Source organism: Podarcis erhardii, assembly GCF_964252035.2.
Source record: "Podarcis erhardii genome assembly, chromosome: 2".
NCBI classification, from domain to species: Eukaryota; Metazoa; Chordata; class Lepidosauria; order Squamata; family Lacertidae; genus Podarcis; species Podarcis erhardii.
In genome coordinates this window covers 122,227,918-122,245,535 of record NC_138498.1, presented here as the reverse complement: position 1 = coordinate 122,245,535, position 17,618 = coordinate 122,227,918, and the positions used below count along the sequence as shown (strand labels likewise).

The 17,618-nt window shown below is 44.3% G+C and overlaps 1 protein-coding gene across 1 annotated transcript; it reads left to right on the top strand.

Moving 5' to 3' along the window:
• Positions 1-4,594: 4,594 nt before the first annotated feature.
• LOC309336337 (vomeronasal type-2 receptor 26-like) lies at positions 4,595-9,813 on the top strand (the record flags this gene model as incomplete). The annotated part of the gene is made up of 5 exons (XM_081851960.1): positions 4,595-4,741; positions 4,991-5,794; positions 6,689-6,901; positions 7,991-8,117; positions 8,903-9,813. The coding sequence occupies 5 exons, from the start codon at positions 4,595-4,597 to the stop codon at positions 9,811-9,813; spliced, it is 2,202 nt and encodes a 733-aa protein (XP_081708086.1).
• Between the last annotated feature and the right edge of the window lie 7,805 nt (positions 9,814-17,618).

Here is a 17,618-nt window from a genome sequence, read left to right as displayed (position 1 = left end):
AGAGAAGAGCCACAAACAGGGTGGGTGACAGCAGCATGTATACCCATCAAAATGTTGCTTCTGCTGCTGCTCAGTACAGCCTATGGGATGTTGAAGCAAAAATGCCCTTTGAATTTAGTGAGAGATAGATATGATCCCTGGGACTATTATAGAGCAGGAGACCATCTCATCGGTGGGATTATCCCCACACTAATTGGAGCATCCTGGCCAGGCTTTTTCTCCCAGGATCCTTTTATCCACATATCTCCGTAAGTAAATTATGTGGGGATGAGTTTAATGGTACTCAAGCTGTAATCTAACACTTTAAGCCTCTTGAAAAGAGACAATGGGCATTTCATTGCATCAGCCCATGCAAAATCCCAGTTTCTTCATATATCTCCGTTTTACGGTAGGGATGTGATTCTGGAATGGAGCAATATGAACCCTCCAGCGCCATGCAATCAGCCTATTTTCACCAGCTGGTGAGGTTCAGTTCAGACAATAATCTACGACCCATAAGAATTGTATCCTGATGTATGTGTGTGAATCCCCTGAATACCTGTTTTATTTGATTTTATATTGTTGTTCTTTCAGATTTAAGCTGCATTTTCATTTTAATGGATCTTGCTTTCATTTATTTTATTTATCTACTTGCACTTTGATGTGCTTTTGAACTGCTAGGTTGGCAGGAGCAGGGACTGAGCAACGGGAGCTCACCCCGTCGCCTGAGAATCGAACCGCCGTCCTTCTGATCGGCAAGTCCTAGGCTCTGTGGTTTAACCCACAGTGCCACCCACATCCCTAACAAAACCAAATACATATCCATATAAAGAGATTTCTCTGAATCTCGAGACTTTCCCCCCATCCCCTCCATGGGTTCTAATGTTGACGTTTTCAACTGCATATTATGCCATAGTCTGTCCATAATATTTGTAACATTACAAGTGAGATTAAAATCCTGCTAATGTTTTCATCTGCTTACAGGGGTTTTCTAAATAGACTATAAATCCCCCCCATTCTTTTTTGAAGTTTTCGTCTTCTTGGTCCCTGAGCTTTCCGGTCAGTTTTGCCATTTCGGCATAGTCTAACAGCTTGATCTGCCATTCCTCTCTGATAGGAACTTTGTCTTCTTTCCATCTCTGGGCTAACAGCATCCGTGCTGCTGTTGTCGCATACATGAAAAGTCTTTGGATCTTGCTTTTAAATTGTACACTGTGTACACCACTTAGAGGTTCTCACACATCTAAACACACATCTAAACACACACACTGTCTATTAAAGTTACAGATAGGTAGCCGTGTTGGTCTGCCATAGTCAAAACAAAAAAATTCCTTCCAGTAGCACCTTAAAGACCAACTAAGTCAGTTCTTGGTATGAGCTTTCGTGTGCATGCACACTTCTTCAGATACACTGAAACAGAAGTCACCGGACCTTTCTATATAGTGAGAAGGTGGGGAGGGGTATTACTCAGAAGGGTGGTAGGAATGGGTGATTGGCAGATAGCTGCGATGAGCCTGTTGACGACTCTTAACGACTGCAATAGGTCTTACAGGAGGAAGCAAGGGGTGAAAAGGTGAAAAATGGCTTTGTCATGTATAATGAGATAAGAATCCTAGGTCTTTGTTCAGGCCAGGTTTTTCCATTGTTTTAAGTTTGGTGATAAGTTGCAATTCAGCAGCTTCTCTTTCCAGTCTATTTCTGAAATTCCTTTGTAATAGAACAGCTACTTTGAGATCTTGTATAGAATGTCCTGGGAGATTGAAGTGTTCTCCTACTGGTTTCTCTGTCTTGTGATTCCTGATGTCCGATTTATGTCCGTTTATTCTTTGGCGTAAGGTCTGGCCTGTTTGTCCAATATAGAGAGCTGAAGGACACTGTTGGCATTTTATGGCATACACAATGTTAGATCTAACATTGTGTATGCCATAAAATGCCAACAGTGTCCTTCAGCTCTCTATATTGGACAAACAGGCCAGACCTTACGCCAAAGAATAAACGGACATAAATCGGACATCAGGAATCACAAGACAGAGAAACCAGTAGGAGAACACTTCAATCTCCCAGGACATTCTATACAAGATCTCAAAGTAGCTGTTCTATTACAAAGGAATTTCAGAAATAGACTGGAAAGAGAAGCTGCTGAATTGCAACTTATCACCAAACTTAAAACAATGGAAAAACCTGGCCTGAACAAAGACCTAGGATTCTTATCTCATTATACATGACAAAGCCATTTTTCACCTTTTCACCCCTTGCTTCCTCCTGTAAGACCTATTGCAGTCGTTAAGAGTCGTCAACAGGCTCATCGCAGCTATCTGCCAATCACCCATTCCTACCACCCTTCTGAGTAATACCCCTCCCCACCTTCTCACTATATAGAAAGGTCCGGTGACTTCTGTTTCAGTGTATCTGAAGAAGTGTGCATGCACACGAAAGCTCATACCAAGAACTGACTTAGTTGGTCTTTAAGGTGCTACTGGAAGGAATTTTTTTGTTTTGTCTATTAAAGGTTATTTTCCTCCTTGGATTGCAGCCATTTAATAGGGGAAGGGAAAGTAACCTGCTACAGGCCACTTTGACAGGGAAACACTTACTGGGGTCTCCCATGGCAACGGTTGTTTATATCACTGATTCTTTGAGCCCAACTCCTTAAGAGCCAGTGTGGTGTAGTGGTTAAGAGCAGTAGTCTCATAATCTGGGGAACCGGGTTCGCGTCTCTGCTCCTCCACATGCAGCTGCTGGGTGACCTTGGGCCAGTCACACTTCTTTGATGTCTCACAGCCCCACTCACCTCACAGAGTGTTTGTTGTGGGGGAGGCAGGGAAAGGAGAATGTTAGCCGCTTTGAGACTCCTTAAAGGGAGTGAAAGGTGGGATATCAAATCCAAACTCTTTTTCTTCCTCTTCTTCTTCTTAAAAAGTGTTGATTTGCACGACCTATTCCTTGCTGCTTCAAAGTCCAGGTGTCAATTGCCCTCTAAGTAGCTTAAGATTGAGCCACCCCCCTCTCTGCTTAGTGGTAGCAAGAGCCCATGGGGTACCAGGCACTCACACAGGGTGTGCTGTCCTTTGGAAAACGGAGGCACAGCAGAGACAATCGTGGCTTTAAGAAAAATGGTTTATTCTCATATTTACACCATCAGTCTGCATGGAGGGAGTTCATGGTCCTTTCGAGAGGGGCTTGTACCCCACATTAGTGCAGTCCTGGAGCCCAAAGCATCTCTGCTAGCCAACCTCTCCCATAGATGGATCCCAGCCTTTCTTCCTCCTTCTTCCTCCCAGCAACCTTTTCCACAAACTCCTCCTTCACACCCAGTTACTCTGGCAAGCTCAAATCCCAAATCCCCAGTCTCTGCTCACACCTCAGGTAAAGTTCTCTTGCACTGCTAGTGTCCCGCAATAGCCCTTGATGTTCCTAGCTCAGCCAGGCTGTTTTGCATAGGCCAGCCCAGGAAATCCTCTGCAGCTTGCATTCACCCTTTTGTTTTTTGGGGGGTGAGGGGGTTCCCCTTAAAACCTATAGCAATATAAAATGGTCAGGCAAAAACATTCCTCTTTAACCAAGGCTTTCAGCTGATTAACATTCTATGACCTTTAAAAAAAAAAGTTGTGGGAGGGGGGACTACTGGTTTGTTTTTGTTTTTAATAGATATTTTGTGTTCTCATTTTGTATTTTTATGTTGTAAACTGCCCACTGATCTTCAGGTGAAGGGTGGTATACAAAAAAACTAATAAATGAATTAATAACTAATAAAGAAACATTTCACTCAGGGTTGGCAAATGGGATCCTGATTCTGATCAACTCAAGGGGCTTTCACTGTCTAGAAATCATACAATCATAGAATAGTAGAGTTGTAAATGCCCTTCAAATGGCAATTTCCCCAAGCCCACTCCCTTTCTGGATTGTACATCATGGCAGTGCAATGTAGTGGCTAGAATTTTGGGATTTCGACTGAGGAGATGTGCGTGCACATCAGCACTCAGCCACAAAGTCTTTGGCTCTCCTGTGGCTTCTCCTACATCAAAGAGTTCTTATCAGGGTCAAATGGTGGCATGAGGTGTGGCACATATGTGCTGCCTTGAGCAAGTTGTTGTTGTTTAGTCGTTTAGTCGTGTCCGACTCTTCGTGACCCCATGGACCAGAGCACGCCAGGCACTCCTGTCTTCCACTGCCTCCCGCAGTTTGGTCAGACTCATGCTGGTAGCTTCGAGAACACTGTCCCACCATCTCGTTCTCTGTCGTCCCCTTCTCCTTGTGCCCTCCATCTTACCCAACATCAGGGTCTTGAGCAAGAGGAGACTGCAAATGTGATGGGTCGCTTGGATGAATGGCCATCAGCAATTCCTGTGTTACAGGGGGTTGGCCTAGACTTTGGGGTCCCTGCCACCTCTACCATTTTCTGGTTCTATGATTGTCACATATATTATTAAATATAGGGTGACGTGTGAGATGTATGTTTTGTTGCAGAGGAGAAGAACAAACAATTTTACTCCACAATCTGGCCTTCCTGCTCGCAATCCACGAGATCAACCAGAATCCCAGGCTCTTACCCAACATCACCCTGGGCTACAATATCTTTGAGAACTATCACAATGCAAGAATCACATACGACGCCATGGTAGAGCTGCTCTACACCGGTCATGCAAGTATTCCAAACTACAGGTGTGGAAGGCAGAATAACCTGCTGGCTGTTTTAGATGGTGCAGACTCTGAAATCTCTCTCCATATTTCGAACATGTTGGGCATCTACAAAATCCCACAGGTGTGAATTGGGCAGCAGTCTAATTTCACTTTGCTTTAAAATGTTAAAGTTTGGCTGTCTGAGGGAGAAGGTTTCTGTTAGTAGCAATCTTCCTTCCTTCCTTCCTTCCTTCCTTCCTTCCTTCCTTCCTTCCTTCCTTCCTCCTGTCCATCTGGACTGACAGAATCCTATGTTATGGAGAGGAGACGTGTACTTCAGGAAATTCAAACAAAGCCAAGCCAAACACTTTTCTTTTCTGTTCCCATCCAGGTTAGTTATGGGTTTGTCTCCCATGACATCAATGATAAAACTCAGTTCCCTTTTTTCTACCGGATGATCCCCAAAGATGACCAGCAATACACAGGGATTGTCAAGTTGCTCCTGCATTTCAGATGGACATGGATCGGTCTCTTTGCTCCAGAGAATGACAACGGAGAAAGGTTCATGAGGTCCTTGACCCCTATGCTCACCTCGAATGGGATTTGTGCTGCCCTCTCATACAGAATCCCAGAAATGACTCGGTATTTAGTGAAAATTCAGGTTGATTCATTTCTCACATGGAGACAAGTCAATGTATTTGTTCACTATGCAGAGACTCGTTCTTTCTTCAGCGGAATATTCTTTATAAATCAAATACTCACATTGTGGCTACAGTCCACTGAGGGGAAAGTCTGGATCACAACAGCTTTGTGGGACATCACCCCAACGTTGTCTGACTGGAGATTACAACTCCAGCACCGTCACTGCTTCTTTTCCTTCTTAATTCAGACAGAGATTGCCCCAAAACATGACAATTTTGACTTCAGTCGCTTAGTTCCTTACTGGAAGGAAATGTTTGATTGTTTCATTTCAAAGCACTTGTTTTCTGCGAAAGAACGTTTCAGATGTGAACAAAAAGGGGAATTGCCCCTGGATATTCTTGTGCAGAGTCTTTCTCCAGACAACTACAACATCTATAGCAGTGTGTATGCTGTGGCACATGCCTTAAATGCTGCTTACTCATCCAGATCCAAGCAGGTGGCAATGATGGGTGGAGGAGACGGGCGGAGGCTTCAGAGGCTACAGCCATGGCAGGTATTCCTTTTTCCATAACTGATAGTACTAATGAAATGTGCAAAAGTGTTCTATCATTATTTAGAACAGGCTTTGTGGAGATCCCACAACCACTCTCCACTTCTTTAATATTTATGTATTTTGGAAGGGTATCTCACCAATCAGGGCTTGTTTGTTTTTTGTGGGTTGGGGGTGGCATTGCTACAGAAAAAGCAACAACCTTTTCCTATATTTCTAACCCATGGTGGGGGAACTTCTGAGGCAGCCAAATTTAACGTGTGTGTGTGTATTAAAGCGATGGAAGGGAAAGGGGGGAAAGAGGAAGAAGGAAAGTGCAAGAATTACAATAAGAAATATATAATATGATACAGTAACTATAATCAATTACATTTCATGGAATCTAGTTTAACCCCTTGCAATGCAGGAATAATTCCCATACATTGTTATATAGATATATGAAAAATTTATGAAGCTGGGATACAACACCAGACTTTGGAAAAAGAAACTGCATTTGCTGTTATGGAACATATATCAAGGATTATTTGATTTTTTGCTGTATGCAGGGATGTAAAGCGGCTGCTGATTAGTAAATACTGGGGGAGTCATCTAGAGACTAATTAAGATTATGCGTAGGAACAGGAACAGGGGATCATCATGGACATATCTTATAAGGAGAGCAGGAAGCCAGTTTTGGAGTTATATTACCTTGTATTAAATTGTATTAAATTGAAACAGTTCAGCAAGATTTGTAATCATTTGGAAAATTGATAAAAAATAATAATTGGAAAATGCGGCAAAATTTGGTTACAATCAGAGCAACGAAACATAGTTTCCCATAAAAGAATTTCACGTTTTGTCCCATCCCCAAATGGGAAGCACTGAAGTGATGCTCTTTTTATCCATGTGTCGTTCTAGTTCCACTCATTTCTGAAGAACTTTGGATCTTACAACACCTCCATGGATGCGGATGGGGAGTTGGCCGCCAACTTTGATATTTTTACGACAGTGGTGTGGCCCAACACTTCTGTGGCTTCTGTGAAAATTGGGAGTCTCAAGCAACAAGTACCTCCAGACAAAAAGTTCAGCATTGACGAAGATGCCATTGTGTGGCTTGGGCAGCTTGCTCAGGTGAGGAAAACCAAGGGTCAAGAATCCCAGTTATTCTGTGCCTTCAGAACACTGTTGTTGTTTAGTCGTGTCCGACTCTTTGTGACCCCATGGACCAGAGCACGCCAGGCACTCTTGTCTTCCACCGCCTACCACAGTTTGGTCAGACTCATGCTGGTAGCTTCGAGAACACTGTCCAACCATCTCATCCTCTGTCGCCCCCTTCTCCTTGTGCCCTCCATCTTTCCCAACATCAGGGTCTCTTCCAGGGAGTCTTCTCTTCTCATGAGGTGGCCAAAGTATTGGAGCCTCAGCTTCGGGATCTGTGCTTCCAGTGAGCACTCAGGGCTGATTTCCTTCAGAATGGAGAGGTTGGATCTTCTTGCAGTCCATGGGACTCTCAAGAGTCTCCTAAAGCACCAGAATTCAAAAGCACTTCAGAACACTAGGTGGGGGTTATTTGCAGAAACACCCAGTGAGCCGCTCACCCTCCTGCAGTAAATATTAAGGCTCTTCTCATCCTAAGGCATTTCATAGAATCATAGTATTGCACAGCTGGAAGGGATCCTAAGGGTCATCTAGTCCAACTCTCTGCAATGCAAGAATCTCAGCTAAAGCATCCATGACAGATGCCCATCGAACTTCTGCTTTAAAACTGCCAGGGAAAGAGTCCACAACCTCCCGAGGGAGACCAGAAAGTTCTTTCTGGTGCTTAATTGGAATCTCCTTCCTTGTAACCTGAAGGCATTGGTTCTGGTCCTGCCCTCTGGAGCAGGAGGAAACAAAACATCTTCCATGTGGCAGTGAAGCTTTGCATCCATCTCATCTGCTTAATTTGCCCCCAGATTGGACTAGATGCTGATTATCAGTTTAGAGAATGCATTTACAACAGATCAATGATAGATGGTTTCCCATTCTGAGAAAATAATGCTGGACCAGATGGGTCTCTGGTCTAATCCACAAGGACCCTTTTCTGTGGGGCAGAAGCTAGAGCAATTTTCTAGTAAAATGAGGAGTGATTGTGTATTTTCTTTGCCTGTTACTCAGTTCTGTGGCTTATTGACCCATCCCTATCACTTTTTATTTGATATCCCTTCATTTTATGGTTAGACACTTCCACATTCAAGGTGCAGCAAAAGCTGCTCTTCTGGATACGTCAAAGTGATTCAAGAAGGAAAGCCGCTTTGCTGCTATGCTTGTGCTCAATGTCCCAGTGGGACCATCTCCACCCAGGAAGGTAAGGAATTCCAAAGGCAAAGGAAGCCCTTTCAGAACCAGGCATGTCCCACCAACTAGAAGATAACACAACCCCCTGCGTTGCAAAATGTAACAATCAATGCAAATGCAACACGCTGGCTAATAACTGGTAGTGGATATATAATTAATTACAATGTCACTCAAAATATGCTAATACGCCACTACGAAATAATGTATCTATCATACAGTACATCTCACAAAATATACAAGTGACTTTAAGCTGTTGTATATATAAGAGTCAAAAGAGGAGTCAAACAAGTCAATGAATAGTGAGGAACGCCAAGCTGTCTCTCAAAGGAAGATGTCCTATGAAAGTCTCAAAGGAAGACGGCTCTCAGAAGACTTAAAAGGAAGTCTGAAGAGGACAGTGTATCCGGAACAGTTCACTGTTTTGGAATAAAGTCTTCATCCGCTGGAAATGGAATAGAAGGCATTGCTAGCAATGAATGACAACAAAACTGAGCAACCTGCACGAATGTTATACAGTAAAACAAAATATATAAAGAGGTACTGTACATACCGAATAATTATCAGTGAGATATTAATACTGGTGTTGATTACCACCAACTAGAAGAGGCTGACCCGAAAGGGTAGACAGAGTGAAGCCAGGAGTCTCAATAGCATGATTTAGGACATTCGACGTCTCTGGTATAAGCTGCCACCCAATATATTATGGCATCTTGAAGAATCGAGACTAATACAAAGACCTGTATGATACATGGAACAAAAATCACAAGTCAATGAAGTAACTCTTTATCATTGCAGATGCAGACCATTGCAACAAATGTCCAGAAGATGAGCACCCAAGCAAGAACCAAGATCAGTGTGTCCCCAAGATTTTCAGCTTCCTAGCCTATGAAGACAAGTTGGGGATCGTCTTGGTTTCCATTGCCCTCCTCTTATTTTTAATCACAAGCTTTGTGTTAGGAATCTTCATTAGATTCCGGGAAACCCCCATTGTCAAAGCCAACAATCGGGACCTCTCCTACATCCTCCTCGTCTCTCTCTTGCTCTCCTTTTTGTCCTCCTTCCTCTTCATTGGCCGGCCAAGCAAATTGACCTGCCTTCTCCGACAAACGGCCTTCAGCATCATCTTCTCGGTTGCTGTGTCTTCTGTACTGGCTAAAACCATCACTGTGGTGCTGGCCTTCATGGCCACTAAGCCAGGGAACAGGGTGAGGAGATGGCTGGGGAAGAGTCTGGCCAACTCCATTATCATTTCCTGTTCTGGTGTTCAAGTTATCATCTGCAGCACCTGGCTGGGGGTGTCTCCCCCATTCCCAGATTCTGACATGCAGTCTCAGCCTGGAGAGATCATCATGCAATGCAACGAAGGGTCTGTTGCCATGTTTTACGGTGCCCTCGGCTACATGGGCTTCCTGGCTGCCATCTGCTTCACAGTGGCTTTCCTGGCCAGGAAGCTACCTGGGGCCTTCAATGAGGCCAAGCTGATCACCTTCAGCATGCTGGTCTTCTGCAGCGTTTGGGTGTCCTTTGTGCCCACTTACCTGAGCACCAAGGGGAAATACATGGTAGCCGTGCAGGTCTTCTCTATGTTGGCCTCCAGTGCTGGGCTTCTGGGCTGCATCTTTCTTCTCAAGTGCTACATCATCATATTCAGGCCTGATCTGAATACAAAGGAGCACCTGACAACAAAAACTAAAGATGGCATCTGACTTAAAATATTATTTTATAGTTGAACTGCAGTCCTTCTCATTTAAATGTAGCTTCACACATGGTAAATCCCATTTATTTCTTTAATTAATTAATTTCATAAAATTTACGCTCCACTTTGTTGTAGGGAAAAAAACCTCAAAGCAGTTTCCAAAAGGATAAAGCAAAAAAATTATCCTTTTATTTAACAAATGGCAAAACCACAATAGAATAAACTAAGACAAATTAAAACTCTTACAGGCTTTATAAACATCTGAGTAGGCCTGTCTAAATAAGAATGTTGGTAACAATAAAAAACAATTCATAATAACTCACCACTAGTCACAGACCTTTTGTACTTCATGTTTTAGAAGTGCTGGTTTATTGCCTTGTCATCCATCAAACCGGACATTGGCAGCTGTTGGTCTTTCCTTCTTGGCTATGGTTGTTTCTGTACAGGGCAGGCTCACCGAGTTGGGTCTAATGGGGGGGGGGGCTGTCGCACTGAAAGAAAGAAGCAACCAGCAATTCTCAAGCCTCTTACATGTGCATCACAAGATACTCCCACTGGCAGCAGCTATTGGTCTGTCTCTCAACTCCCCTCCTAATTCACCTCTTATCAGATGTTCAGCCTGGCCATCTGGGTGCAAGGCCTGCCTGGGAGCTGAGTGGCAAGTGCCAAAGGGGAGCCTTTCCACAATGCAGGCCTGGCAGCACCTCTCTTTGGGGCATGGCATTGCTCAGGGACCAGGGGCGGTGGTGACTGCTGCCCAGAGGACTCCCAATGAGACGAGGGGGGAGGCTGAAAGGACACTCCACAAGGGAGGGTGCTCCAAAAGGGGCGAGGGGCTGCCAGCTCTGCAGGCGAGGGATGACATAACTGGGCTTCTGAGGAGCCGCAGAAAGAATGGAGTTGGAGAGCTATGAACTCAAAAAGATTGAAAACCTCTGGTGTATTTTTTTTAAAAAATAGTATTTATTCAAATTTTGAAAATACAAAGATAAATAATAAAGGGACAAAAAATAAAAATAAAAAGACAGAAAAAACACAAACAATTGACAAAAAATAAAAATAAATCAAGCCTTTACATAACTTTCTTTCTTTTGCTTATTTCCTTGACCTCCTCACACCTCCCTTTTTTGTATTCTAGTTCAATTAGATGTTTCAGCAAATCCTTTCCAACTTTGTTTTTATCCTAATAATTTATCTTAATATACTGTAATTCTCGTCTTTCACCAATTAAAAAATCAATTTTAACCTAATCCTTTATATCATTTCTGCTAAAACCACATTACTTCATTCCAACAACCTTCTAACATTCCTTAATTTTGCAATGTTTCTGTAGATAGACTTTAAATTTTTTCCAATCTTCTTCCACCAACTCTTCACCTTAGTCTCGGATTCTGCCAGTCATTTCCGCCAATTCCATATAGTCCATCACTTTCATCTGCCATTCTTCCCAGGTGGGTAAATCTTGTGTCTTCCAATACTTCGCGATGAGTATTCTTGCTGCTGTTGTTGCATACATAAAGAAAGTTCTGTCCCTCTTTGGCACCAATTGGCCGACCATGCCCAGGAGAAAGGCCTCTGGTTTCTTCTGAAAGGTATATTTAAATACCTTTTTCATTTCATTATAGATCATCTCCCAGAAAGTCTTAATCCTTGGGCATGTCCACCAAAGGTGAAAGAATGTACCTTCGGTCTCTTTACATTTCCAACATTTATTATCGGGCAAATGATAGATTTTTGCAAGCTTGACTGGTGTCATGTACCACCTGTATATCATTTTCATTATATTCTCTCTTAAGGCATTACATGCCGTAAACTTCATACCTGTGGTCCATAACTGTTCCCAGTCAGCCATCATAATATTATGTCCAACATCTTGTGCCCATTTAATCATAACAGATTTAACCGTTTCATCCTGAGTGTTCCATTTCAACAGCAAGTTATACATTCTTGACAAATTCTTAGTTTTGGGATCTAACAGTTCTGTTTCCAATTTTGATTTCTCCACCTGAAAACCAATTTTCTTATCCAAATTATAAGCCTCCATTATTTGGTAATAATGAAGCCAATCCCTTACTTTGTTTTTTAGTTTTTCAAAACTCTGCAGCTTTAATCTGTCTCCTTCTTGTTCCAATATTTCCCAATATTTCGGCCAATTGGCCTCCATATTGAGCTTTTTCTGAGCCTTTGCTTCCATTGGTGACAACCACCTTGGAGTTTTATTTTCAAGCAAATCCTTATATCTTATCCAGACATTAAGCAGTGCTTTCCTGACAATATGGTTTTTTAATGCTTTATGTGCTTTGACCTTATCATACCACAGGTATGGATGCCAACCAAATACATTATTGAACCCTTCCAAATCCAATACAGTGGTGCCTCGCAAGACGAAATTAATTCGTTCCGCAAGTCTTTTCGTCTTGCGAGTTTTTCGTCTTGCGAAGCACGGTTTCCCATAGGAATGCATTAAAAATCAATTAATGCGTTCCTATGGAAACCGCCTTCAGACCAGGTCCGGGGACAGTCTGTCCCCTGACCTCTTCTGAAGGCCGGTGGGGGGCGAAAGTCTTTGCTCCCCCCCCCTGCCTGCCTTCCCGGGAGAGCGGAGAAACGCAGCGCTGCGTTTCTCCGCTCTCCCGGGAAGGCAGGCAGGGGGGACAAAGACTTTCGCCCCCCACCGGCCTTCAGAAGAGGTCCAGGACCTCTTCTGAAGGCCGGTGGGGGGCGAAAGTCTTTGTCCCCCCTGCCTGCCTTCCCGGTGGCTTTTAAATCGCCCCGGGACAGCGGAAAATTCCTCCGCTGCCCCGGGGCGATTTTAAAATGCTGGCGGGCAGCAGCGCTGCCGCCCGCCAGCATTTTAAGATCACCCCAGACAGCGGAGACTTCTCCGCTCCTGGGGCGATTTTAAAATGCTGTCCGGCGGCAGCGAAGCCTTCGCTGCCGCCCACCAGCATTTTAAAAACCCTGGGACAGCGGAAAATTCCTCCGCTGTCTGGGGTGATCTTAAAATGCTGGCGGGCGGCAGCGCTGCTGCCCGCCAGCATTTTAAAATCGCCCCGGGGCAGCGGAGGAATTTTCCGCTGTCCCGGGGCGATTTTAAAGCCCCCGGGAAGGCAGGCAGGGGGGACAAAGACTTTCGCCCCCCACCGGCCTTCAGAAGAGGTCCTGGACCTCTTCTGAAGGCCGGTGGGGGGCGAAAGTCTTTGTCCCCCCTGCCTGCCTTCCCGGGAGAGCGGAGAAACGCAGCGCTGCGTTTCTCCGCTCTCCCGGGAAGGCAGGCGGCGGGGGGGGGGGAGCAAAGACTTTTGCCCCCCGCCCGCCTTCAGAAGAGGTTCAGGACCTCTTCTGAAGGCGGGCGGGGGGCAAAAGTCTTTGCTCCCCTCTGCCTGCCTTCAAAAGCCATCCAGGATAGCGGGAAGCGCTTCCCTGCTATCCCGGACTGCTTTTAAAATGCTGGCGGTGGGGAGCAAAGCCTTTCGGCCCCTGCCGGCCTTCCTGGACCTCTTCTGAAGGCCGGAGGGGGGGAAAAGGCTTTGCTCCCCACCGCTAGCATTTAAAAGAGGTCCCCGGAGATTTCCCTATGGGCTTTCTTCTTGCGAAGCAAGCCCATAGGGAAATTCGTTTTGCGAAGCGCCTCCAAAACGGAAAACCCTTTCGTCTAGCGGGTTTTCCGTCTTGCGAGGCATTCGTCTTGCGGGGCACCACTGTACGTCAGTGTTTTCAAGAAGTAGCCAATCCTTCAGCCAACAAAATGTGGCTGATTTATAATATAACTTAAGGTCTGGCAGGGCAAATCCACCTCTTTCTTTAAAATCCGTTAGTATCTTATATTTTATTCGAGGCTTCTTGCCATGCCAGACAAATCCAGAAATATCTTTCTGCCACTTCTTGAAACAGTCCATTTTGTCCAAAATTTGCAATGTTTGAAACAAAAACAACATCCTTGGCAATACATTCATCTTTATCACAGCAATTCGGCCTAGCAATGATAACTTCAAATTTGACCATATTTCTAAGTCCTTTTTCACTTCCATCCAACATTTTTCATAATTATCTTTAAATAAGTTCACATTCTTAGCAGTCATATTAACCCCTAGGTATTTCACTTTCTTAACCAATGTTAATCCTGTCTCCTTCTGAAACCTCTCTCTCTCAATCATTGTTAGATTTTTCTCTAAAACCTTAGTTTTCAGCTTATTCAACTTAAAACCTGCTACCTGACCAAATTCTTGAATCAATTTCAATACTCTTTTAGTACTAGATTCTGGCTCCAGTAATGTCAATACCAAATCATCGGCAAATGCTTTCAATTTGTACTGTTTTAGCTCCGACTTGTATACCTTTAGAAAACCTCTGGTGTAACCAATTAGAAGTGAACATGAGGGGTTCATGAGTTGTCCACACGCTCAGGTATCCAATTACAGTGGTACCTCGGATTACATATGCTTCAGGTTACATACGCTTCAGGTTACAGACTCCGCTAACCCAGAAATAGTGCTTCAGGTTAAGAACTTTGCTTCATGATGAGAACAGTAATCGTGCTCCAGCGGCGTGGCGTCAGCAGGAGGCCCCATTAGCTAAAGTGGTGCTTCAGGTTAAGAACAGTTTCATACCTTGGTTTTTGAACAGCTTAGTTCTCAAGCAACTTGGAACTCGAACGTCGCAAACCTGGAAGTAGGTGTTCCGGTTTGCGAACTTTGCCTCAGAAGCTGAATGTCTGGCACAACTTCCGATTGCCTGCAGGACACTCCTCGGTTTCTGAACGTTTCGGAAGTCGAACGGACTTCTGGAATGCATTCTGTTCGAAAACCAACGCACAACTATATGTATATACTTTATAATTTGTGTAAATGAGAAGTAAAATTTAGTAGCATGATAGAACATTCAAGCACTCCATGGCTGGATTAACTCCAAAGTTTGTGGAACTCAAGGCCATGGAGAAACGGCAGGCATTGGGGTGATGCATGTACTGGAAGTGCACAAACAGCCTTAGGATCAGAACTAATGGCATATTTGTGCCATCTGGGGAACCAGGAGAAGGAAAGAAAAAATCGCCAATCCGCTTTTTGCTTTAACAGGTGGTGGTGATCTTTCTCTGGTCAGTATGGCGTCCGCCCTGTTTGACCCCAGGTGAAAACTTTAACAAATTCATCAAGGGAAGTCTCATGAATACAGTGTTGCAGTGGTTTATGATTGGTCACGGGTCAACAAAGCTGACCTACCTTTCTTTGTACCTTAAAGCAAATTAATCTAGTCAGTTTCATGTGAGATTACACATGGCAGCAGGAAATAAAGACAATCAACATGACTGTACAGAACAATCTTAAATTTGCAGAGGAGTCAGGAAGCAGCCAACAAAAGAGAGGCTCACATTCTTCCCAGACAGTAGTTTATCAATTCCCCGTTGCTGTGAGAAGGACAGGAATGCAGAGTGTGCTGGAGAGAAACTGACTCTCTCAAGTGACACAGGCAATGTCAGAAGGCGGGAGTGGGGGAAGCAGTTCCGGAAGGAGAGTTAATTCATCCAAGGAGCAAACGTATGGGAAAGTTCTTAAACAGAAAACAAAGCCGGAAACAGAAAGGGCATATGATCCGGATATTCTGCCGTACCCGGAATCACTCCCCAGAAGGGTCAACTGATTCATAAGTCACCGATGTGTGGATAGGGGTCCGAGCCTGAGTGCTTGTATTGCAATAAATCTTCACACTTGCGTGTTGTGTTATCAACATGGCAGCCTGGCTCCTGACACATATCTTCCTTGTACTGAATCTCAGATAATCTACTCTAAAAGGGTAACCTGACGTATTAAAAAATAAAAATAAAAAAGACATTGTTTAGGTAATCACTCTTTAGTAATGCACTAAAGCACATATGTAACTGATCAGCAATAATGACTACACTCATGAAATGTACCTTATCCTTCCCTGATCATATGTGTATGTGACAATTATTAGGGAAGATGGAAGATAGCAGTATTCATAGCAAAAATGGATCCCTCCCAAGTGTAGAAAGTCCACTGCAATTCCAGCTATAGCTTCTATGTGCTTTGAGTACCTAATCTGGAACTATATTTAGTGTCCTGTAGGTGAGGAGATGTGATTTGGGCTGACCAGAAATGTTTTACTCAGAAATAAATAAACATCCTTTAAATCTAATTCTGAAATATCTTTTGGTTGCATTTTATCCCCCCCCCCCCGAAAGAAATAGTCATTACCCTAGATCTCACATTTTCTATCCCCAGGAAACACCTGAAATGGCTGAACATTACTGGGGTCCATGTTTGCAAATTGCTAAATTATGCATCACGTGTTTTCCTTGTGACAAATGACTCTGCTTTCTTCAGTTATTTCCTGGCCTAATTCAAAATGCTGGCTTTGACCTATAAGGCTTTATAAGGGACATTCTATTTTACATCAGTATCACTGGGTGGGAGAGGAGGTGCTTTTTTTGAAAAGCTTTTCATGATACAGACAACCCCTTCCCCAAAGTCCAGCTATTTCAGGGCTTGGGTGAGGTGTAGGTCAGCAATTAAAACAACAGAGAAGTCAGTAAATTTAACGCTTTATTCCAAGTGAAACAGAAGCAGTCTGGTCTAGTGATCCCAGTAACCCTTCTCTGCAGCTTTTGCCCTGATGGGGTAGTTGTAAGGACCGAAGGCCCCCACCATCCCACTGCCCACTAATGCTACTCCTCTCCAGGGTCTATCCCAAGCAGTTTCAATCTGCGCCTTTGCACAACTGATTTCTGTTCAGCCTGTTTCATTTCTCTGCATGTCCTTAGAGACCAAGCGAGAGAGAAGCAGGGTGCAGCCAGAGGGAAGAGGAGACTCCATGGCTTTTGAAGCAGCCTACCCCTCTGTCTCCTAGTTCCACACGTCTCCAACCTCGCTTTCTACCTCAGAGTCTGAACTGTCCTCTGCCTCCGACTCTTCCTGCTCACTAAAACTTGTTACCTCACCTGCGTATTGTTACCCTACAAAGGGGGTCTTAGTTCCTCTGGTTCTTCAAGTGAAAAGAAGATAAACAGTGTGCGGTAAGGATTCCATTTTATGAAAGCTGCAGCAGGAGTGGCCCAGAGGATATCTCCAAAATCTGGGCAACTTGTATGCGCTTCAAGGCACTTTTATAACTGTTTCTATACAGTGGTACCTCGGATTACAGATGCTTCAGGTTACATATGCTTCAGGTTACAGACTCCGCTAACCCAGAAATAGTACCTTGGGTTAAGAACTTTGCTTCAGGATGAGAAAAGAAATCGTGCAGCGGCAGCGGGAGGCCCCATTAGCTAAAGTGGTACCCCAGTTTAAGCACAGTTTCAGGATAAGAACGGACTTCCGGAATGAATTAAGTTCTTAACCCGAGGTACCACTGTATATGATTACCTCATGCCCGATCTTTCCAAGCAATATAATTGGATACCTGAGCACGTGGACAACTCATGTTCACTTCTAATTGGTTACACCAGAGGTTTTCAATCTTTTTGAGTTCATAGCTCTCCAACTCCATTCTTTCTGCGGCTCCTCAGAAGCCCAGTTATGTCATCCCTCGCCTGCAGAGATGGTAGCCCCTCGCCCCTGTTGGAGCACTCTGCCTTGTGGAGTGTTCTTTCAGCCTCCCCCCTCGTCTCCTTGGGAGTCCTCTGGGCAGCAGTCGCCACCGCCCCTGGTCCCTGAGCAATGCCATGCCCGAAAGAGGTGCTGGCAGGCCTGCATGGTGGAAAGGCTCCCCTTTGGCACTTGCCACTCAGCTCCCAGGGAGGCCTTGCACCCAGATGGCCAGGCTGAACATCTGATAAGAGGTGAATTAGGAGGGGAGTTG